Here is an 8,701-nt window from a genome sequence, read left to right as displayed (position 1 = left end):
TTCCCATGTAATTAAATCAGAAGCATTACAGAGGATTTTAAGCTGCCGTCCAAAAAAGAGATGAATAACTAGTTCTTTGTTGCTATTCAGGCACTGGACTGAATACAGTCACTGAATGCTCACAGTTCAAACTGAAAACGAGACCTTAGGGAGCTTGTTCTGTCGTAACTTCAGAAGAATTGCTGGATTTTATAGAAACATTCTGCTACATGCAAGCACTTGAAGTGAGTACCTCACAGATTTTTATCATGCAAACTCATCTCCTCATGTTGATAATGCTATAAATATTTCTGGGGTTGTTTGCTTCTTATCTACATAGCAGAAAAGATTTTGGGATAAAGCAACACATTTTTGAGTCAAAATGAACATCACCAGTGAGGAATATTTGGTGAAAGATGCTTGGAACATACACCTGGATGGTAACTCAACACCAGTCTTAAACCTAACTGTGGGATGGATAGACCAGTCAACAGGAAAGCTAATAGATCAAACCATCACTGTCATTTCTGTCATTATTTTGTTCATCACGATGGTCTCACTGGGCTGCACGATGGAATTACCAATGATCAAGCTTCACATTTTGAAACCAAAGGGGGTGCTGATTGCAGTTTTTTCTCAATATGGGATTATGCCCTTGACAGCCTTCAGCCTCGCCAAGATGTTCAGACTATCCTCCATTGAATCTGTGTCTGTCCTTATCTGTGGCTGCTGCCCTGGTGGAGCACTCTCCAATATCTTCTCACTGGCACTGAATGGAGACATGAATCTCAGGTAGGAAACAGCCGGTCAATTGAAGCTTGGCTTTTCTAGCAATTCAGGGGTATAATTGATCTTTGCCAAAATGTAAAACATTTGGAAAAGATCACCAGGCACTGTGTAAACTGTCGACCCATCTGCTATCACATTCACTGAAGACCAATTTCACCCCCTTAAATTTTAAAGGATGTTGTCTCCATTAAAAAATAGCCAGTCTTTTTTTATATTTGTTTACAAATCCATCGTGCAGTGACATAGTTCCCCTCAGTGTGCTTTATTGTGCTGCTTGATTGTACCATCACTGTGCTAAAAAATTAAACATTTGCCTTTGCTCCTCCCCAAGCCAAAAATAGCCTGTCAAATGTTTTTTCCAAGAAGACAGCACCCCTTTAAATTTGGAACCTTAGTTCAAGTGAACCTTTAACAATATTTGATAGCCAAGTTAACTGTTCAGTTATCAGCATCCTCCACTATGTCCCACAGCATTCAATTCTCAATTGCTGCTTTGAGATATCTTCTGTTTACTGATCCATTTCCCATAGAGTTGCCTACAGAAAATCATACCCAAGTGTAGTCCTTGAGTGAAGCAGGATTACAGAGAGGGGATTACTAGATCAGGTGTGCAGATGTAATTCAGTCCTCATTTTAAAGTCGTTCATTCTGTCCTTATCTTCACATTTCCATTATAAATTCCTATATTCACTTTCATAATGGAAACTGTTTTTGTAAACTTGTTGCGCTGTGATTACACCCTCCCAGTTAAAGCCTGGCTACCCGACTCAAACCCGACTAGACCCGACTACATTTATCGGGGTCGGGTCGAAGTTCCGAGTCCAGCGTTCGAGCTCGGTTCGGGTTGGGCTGGACACTGCTTCCGGGAACTCACGGGATCAGGCTTACCCGTGATTCCCCACAACTCCAGCTGCTGGAACAGCCTGCTGCCGGAACAGATGAAGGAGATTCGTGTAGGGTCAGGTCGGGCACGAAAAAAAATTAAAGGGCTCGGGTCAGGCCTGGTTTTAATTTTATACCCAAGAAGGGCTTTACTCCCAGCAATGGTGACCCCACAGCTCCTCCACTGACCGGCAATGTAATTACAGTGTGATAAGTTAACGGCTTTTATTATAAATGTGGATATATGAATTTATAATAGAACAAATTGACATGAAGTTTATTATTTAAATATGCACATCTTCTGCTGAAGCAAACTACTTTCAGTTGATTTACCCCCAGGTTTGCAAGTAGTAAGATGGTTTTACATTACAAGCATCTAGAATCTCAACCCTCGATTATTTATTTGAAATGGTGTAGTACATCATTCACATCCCATTCACAGTGCAGCTCTGTTCAGGGTATTTCAGTGAGAAATATTAGCCAGAGAAATGGTTACTTCCTCCTCTTTACCATTCAGGAATGTAATGACTCAGTATACCATCACATCTGAAAGACAGAAAAGACATAGGATCTTGGGTTTCAACATTAAATGGCAACCCCATTTTTACAAGTGTATATTAAACCCATGACCTTGTGGTCTGCAGAGATGAGTGTGATCGTGAATATATTGTGAGGTGGCTTCCAGTTGGGAGAAGTGCTTCGTGTGGGGAAGCATTGTACAGCAGTGTTTTTGGGGGGGGGGGGGGAGAGGGGGGCGTCTTAGGGCACTGCTTTGGGTGGGTTAGATGCTTGAAGCAGGTGGGAATAGTCTTGGGGGAGTGCTTTGTTCACTAAATTTATCTTCGTACACTATTGTGATGTGAATATTACTTGCCACTTCCTGGGAAAGCCTGAATGTTATCCAGGTCTTACTGCAGATTTGCATGGCTGTTTTATTACAGAAGGAGTTGCCAATAGAGTTGGACACTTTGTAATTGTCAGTAAACAGCCTTGTTCTCTGCCTTATCATAGACGGAGCTTGATGAAGCAGTTGAAGATGGTTGGGCTGACGATGCTTTATTGAGGAGCTCCAGAAGTAATGTCTTTGTTTGTGATAATTAGCCTGCATGGCACTGGCTGCTGGAGGGATTTTCCATTGATGCCTATTGATCTCAGTTTTGTGAAGACTTCTTGGTGTCATATTCAGTCAAATGTTGCCTCGATGTTAAGGGAGTGCGGTAGGCAGGCTGTAAATTAGGTCAGGACCCAGAATTGCTCGATTTCAACCCATCATCAAAGTTCCCTGATGGTCTTGCAAGGGACAGAGCCTATGTCCTCCCCAAATAAGGCCATCAGAGCAGAAGGCCCAGGGACAAGGACTCCAAGGAAGAGATGTACTAAACATTCCATATACAGTTGTGGAGACCATCTTGAGGGTGCCAGTCAGGTTCATGGCCTGGACTCCCAAAGCATAAGGTAGAATTCAAAAAATTTCAATCTCCTTATAAAAGAGCTAACAAGATACCCTGGGAGAGATCCCAGCATCTCCGTCAGACAACCAGGCCACAGTTAATGGGGACAGTATATGCCCGAGATGTGCAGGCATCTGTCAGGGCCATAATGGTAGGAAGGAAGGTGAGGACAAGGAAAACCCTATGAAAATTCTGGGAGGGAGGGGAAAGGGTGAGAGCAGAAGTGTGGGAAATAGATCGGACATGTTTGAGAACCCTGTCAATCACGGTGGGGAAGAATCCTCAGTTGAGGAAAAAAGGATGACATATCGGAAGTGCTAGTATGGAAGGTTGCATCATCCAAACAGATGAGACAGAGATGAAGAAACTACGAGAACGGAATAGAGTTCTTACAGTAAGCAGGGGTGAGAGGAAGTGTCGTCAATGTAGCTGTAGGGGTCAGTGGGATTATAGTGAATAATGGTTAAGAGCCTATCTCCAGAAATGGAGACAGAGAAGTCGAGGAAGAGAAAGGAAGATTAGGAGATGGATCATGTGAAGGTGACAGACAGGTGGAAATTGGAAGGAAAGTTGATGAAATCTTTCGGTTCAGGCTGAGAGCAGGAAACGGCACCGATACGGTCATAGTGTATCAGAAAAAGAGGTGAGGGAGGGAAGCTGAGGAGGTCTGGAACAAAGAAGGTGCCACATATCCCATAAAAAGGCAGCATAGCTAGGACAAGGGGAAGTTTGGTGTGAGGGAAGAGAGTTGGGGTGGAAAGCAAGAGCTCCACGGTCACAATATCAGCAGCTTGTTCATCATGTCAGATAGTAGGATGAGGGGTGCCGAGAGTTGAGAAGGTACATAAAGCAGTAACACACCACCATCCTCAATGTTCTCAGTGATGCCGGATGTCATAGGCCCCATTGCAGCTGGCCCATGCTGCAGAGAACTATCTCCTCCACAGGGCTCAGGAGATGCAGGCATCCTTGTTTCCCTTGTTCCCTGCCAGTTCTGCTCTGCTCCCTTCTATTATGTGCCACCTTGTCCCGCAAGAGAGAGGGCAGAATGTCACTGAATGTGTAGAGCTAGGTTTGGGCGATGTGCCTGCCATAGCTGAATAGCTGTAGTTTAGTAGAGGCAGTGAGAGGTGGGTGTGAGCCTAGCAGCATTGATAGATGTGTGAGGGTGAGGTGGAGTATCTGGAGGTTAGGCCTCAGTCCTGAGTGCCAGGGAGTGCTGCTGGGTGATTGATGGGGGTGTGACTCATTGAGTAGCATGAGAGGTGAGTGGTGTGGTGGGCAGGGGATTTTATATGAAGACGCATTTACTGACCTTGATGTCCAGCATGAGGCAAATAGAATGCTTCTTCTTATGGCACTGCTGTCAGATCCTCAGGTCCAGAATCCAGATGTTCACCTTCCTGGCTATCTGCTCCACTCTCTTCTGAAGGTGCTCCTTGAGGGTCCCCTGGTCTTCCTGCAAACCCAGGGCATCTCTCCTCCTGCCCCTCTGTACCACTAATACCTCAAGCGCATGTCCGTCAATATGGAACCCTCTGGTATTCATTTTGCAATACTTTACATTACAGCAATATTGTTGAGTGCAGCTTCCCTTTAAGGTACAGCTGCCTTTAAAAAGAGCAGGCTGGCTACACCACATTGTCTGCAAACAATGCTGCTGGGACCCCTGCTGTGTGCAGAGACTGCAGGCAGCGTTCAGGAGTAGAAAGCAGCACGGGAGCTGTGCAGGCCAGTGCTATGTTCATTCAGATGAGGTGGGTACACCAAGTTTGCATGTTGCCTATCTTGATCTGTGGGCGCGGGCTGATCGCAAATTTTGATCCCCTGCCTGAATAATAGCAATCAAATTTTTACTTTGTAGTGTCTCTGTGAATTAATCTAGTGCTTTGGAGTAGGAGATTGATTGTCGAGGTAGATTTTGGGTAAGTGATGGAATGATTGAAAACCCAGATGTCACTATTTTTCCTTCTTAAAATTTAAAATCTATTAATTGCGGTGCATATAAGTGCTAAAATTAATCAGAATGTGCAATTTTTAATGTACAAATTCAAAAATGTTCCTTGGAGTTGTTCCAGTAGTGGGGAGGGAGGTGGATGGAGTGTGTATGTAATTCTAAATGTGCTGCCTTTAGCTGTGACTGAAATAACCCAAAGGCCAATAAAACTTGGTTTGAATCCTCCATCTGTCATTCGAAGTTAACTAAAATATTTTTATCCCAGAAATAGATTACTTGCAGTTATCGGGAGAAAAAAGGTTTCAGAATATCAAGAAAAGTAATTTATTCCCAACTGGCAAGTAGAGAATTGTTTTCAAGTGAAAGTATTCAGGTTTTCAGTTGTGATGGTATATGGGCACCACAATGCTTTGCCAAAGCATCTGTTTATGACACCAGATAGTGGTTGTCAGTAAACTATTTAGCTATTTTGGCCAAATCAAATTCTTTCTTCACCTTACTTACATCTACACAATTATACGTCCAGTATGAGTTGGACAGGAAATAAGAGCAGAAAATCGGTAATCTAACCATGAGGCTGCAGTATCCTCACCACACAGATTTGTGAAGGGTCATTGTGGTTTTGTTATTACATTTAACATAAAGGGCCAGCACACTTTTAATTCATTCCATTTAACATATTCCAACAGCTTGTCTGAATATTATCCCATTATTTGTGATTTTATTATCGATCCTCTCAACACTCAAAAAACTTCAGAATTGCTGAACATACCAGTCTCTGATGGGAAACATCCTGGAATAGGATTTCCATCCCCTACCTCCTTAAAAATGAGGATGGGGGCAATTTTAACTGGGCGTGGGTTTCGGGCATTAGCAGGATAGGGCAAGAATCAATTCCCACCCCGCACCCTCCACAACCTGGCATTATTAATTTGAGGTCCAGGCCTCATTTACATCCCACCACCTGTGGCAGCTGGCCGACAGCCAGCAGGCAAAGATTGGATGGCCCTACAGTCACCTGCTGCAACATAGGGGAGGGTTTCTGCAAGGTCTTATGGGTAGGAAGGGAGGGAACCCAGGTGAGCAGAGGCCCAGACTTTCTTTGTGGGGCCTGCTCCTCCTGGCCTCACAAAGACAAATTTGAAACTTACCTTCTAGGGCCTTTGCTTCTGTGCCGACTAGTTTTACAAAGCCAGGTGGCCCCAATCAATCAACGATTAAAATATCATTGGGATCTGGATGACCCCAATTTGCATGTGTTAACAAGTCAAACGGGTGCCTCAGCCACCTAAAGAAAGGGTCCAGTGAAAGCGGTGGCAGGCAGGAATAGAGCAAGAATGAGGTGGTATATATTCGTAAATAATGTTAACTGCGTGGACACCCCATTCTATTCGGTAGGTATTACAGGAAATAGTCCCGCTGTAGAGATTGAACTATCAGTGAAGAGATAAATATTACCCAGCACTGTTACAATCAGTAACATTGTATTTTAGAAGTGGCAACTAAATTGTCCTTGCCTGATCTTTGCTGAAGCTTTATTTAATATTGTCTCCCTTATTCTCTTTGCAGTATTGTGATGACCACATGTTCTACAGTGCTGGCACTTGGCATGATGCCCCTTCTTCTTTATCTCTATTGCAAGGGCCTATCACTGGCAAGTAAAGTTCCATACAGAGAGATTTCCATAACCCTGGTCTTAACGCTCATTCCTTGTGGCATTGGCATTTTCCTCAATGACAAGTACCCAAAGTACTCAAAGATCATAACTAAAGTAAGATACTTGTCAGTATTGCAGCATGCTATCACTTCTGTTTAGTTTCTGTCAAAAATATTCATAAATTAAATGAATCCTCAAACTAATGACATATTTAATGATAATATTTATTGTATCTGTTGTAGCAATCTTTCTCATTGGCTAAGAGTCTCAGAGGTAGGCTTTCAGCTTTCCGTCCACATGCATATATAACTTTGCAGACCAAATATAGAAGCCAACAACTTTCATTTCATTCATTTCACTGGCAATGAAAATCAGGCTGTTCCTATCATGACAGCCAATCCTCAGCAGTTTTATACCCAGGCTGCAAGTTTGAAATCTCCTTCCAAGAGCAATGTACTGCGAATGCAATTAAATTGCATTACATACTCATAAATCTGCCTCCAGTTCCTTCCCTTTTCCCCTTCCACAAGCATCACTGAGCCACAAAATATCCTGCAAACAATCTACTAAATCTGTGCCCAGGACTGCCAATCCCAGGCATTACCCCAGCTTTCTTTATGAAAATAACTCCCAGAAGCAAGTAGTCAGCCACTTCTTCACCCTACCCCCATCCCCTAAACATGCACAGGAGTCTGTTCACTGCAGTTTGTTTGTCAGCCTCCCGCCTACAATGTCCAGAAACAATCCCATTGAGATCACCGAGACCTACTCCCTCCCAAATTCTCCAAGCTTTTCCATTCCATGCACCCTCCTGATTTCTTGGTGCTTATTGCGTTGCCCACTAGCTCCTCGCCGTAATCTCTCCGTGTGGATAAAAGTGCACAGCACATAGAAGGTACAACACAAAAAGATAGGCAGCACAGTGGCGCAGTGGTTAGCACTGCAGCCTCACAGCTCCAGCAACCTGGGTTCAATTATGGGTACTGCCTGTGCAGAGTTTGCAAGTTCTCCCTGTGACCACGTGGGTTTTCGCCGGGTGCTCCGGTTTCCTCCCACAGCCAAAGACTTGCAGGTTGATAGGTAAATTGGCCATTGTAAATTGCCCCTAGTGCTGGTAGGGGGATATAGGGAATATGGGATTAGTGTAGGATTAGTATAAATGGCCGGTTGATGGCCGGCACAGACTTGGTGGGCCGAAGGGCCTGTTTCAGTGCTGTATCTCTAAATAAATAAGAGGCGATTCAGCCCAATCAGTGCATGTCGATGTTTACCTTGCACGCAAGCAAATTGTTCTAATCACATTTAACCACCCTGTCACCACATCTCTTCCACACCTTTTCCTTCACCCAATGTACTCTTGAATGTTGATATAGTTTCTGCCTCAACTATTAACCCTGGAAGTGAATTTCACTGCCTCACAACCCTTTGTGAAGAAGTTTCTCTTGCCTTCTGGTCTAAATTTCTTACATCTATTTCTTACATCTTTTTTACATCTTCGTTCTTGACTCCTTAACTACTGGAAACTGTCTCTTCTATCTAGCCTATGCTATCCTTTTATCATTTTAAGCATTTACATTATATCACCCCCAGAGATGGCGAGGATAGGGATAGGTTGTCTACTAATATCCATTATAAGCCCACCGACTCCCACAGCTGCCTCGACTACACTTCTTCACACCCTACCTCCTGTAAATTAATAATGCCAGTTTCTCCGTCTCCGAAGCATCTGCTCTGATGATGCTACTTTCCATGACGGTGCTTCTGATATGACCTTTTTCCTCAACCGAGGATTTCCCCCCACTGTGGTTGACAGGGCCCTCAACCGTGTCCGGCCCATTCCCCGCACCTCTACCCTCACCCCTTCCCCTCCCTCCCAGAACCGTGCCAGGGTTCCCCTTGTCCTCACTTTTCACCCCATCAGCCTCCATATCCAAAGGATCATCCTCCGCCATTTCCGCCACCTCCAGCGTGATGCCACTACCAGTC

At 44.1% G+C, this 8,701-nt stretch overlaps 1 protein-coding gene across 1 annotated transcript in view; it reads left to right on the top strand.

Moving 5' to 3' along the window:
* The first annotated feature begins 514 nt into the window (after positions 1 to 514).
* The window catches only part of LOC137373343 (hepatic sodium/bile acid cotransporter-like), a 29,874-nt gene continuing 21,687 nt past the window's right edge, over positions 515 to 8,701 (top strand). The window contains exons 1-2 of the mRNA XM_068038165.1: positions 515 to 771; positions 6,628 to 6,829. Coding sequence (XP_067894266.1) covers positions 530 to 771; positions 6,628 to 6,829 — 444 coding nt within the window. The 5' untranslated portion in view covers positions 515 to 529. The remainder of the gene's footprint in view (positions 772 to 6,627; positions 6,830 to 8,701) is intronic.

This window comes from Heterodontus francisci, chromosome 9 (assembly GCF_036365525.1).
Source record: "Heterodontus francisci isolate sHetFra1 chromosome 9, sHetFra1.hap1, whole genome shotgun sequence".
NCBI lineage: Eukaryota > Metazoa > Chordata > Chondrichthyes > Heterodontiformes > Heterodontidae > Heterodontus > Heterodontus francisci.
The sequence above is the reverse complement of the archived record's forward strand: the minus strand, read 5'-3'. Positions and strand labels throughout refer to the sequence as shown.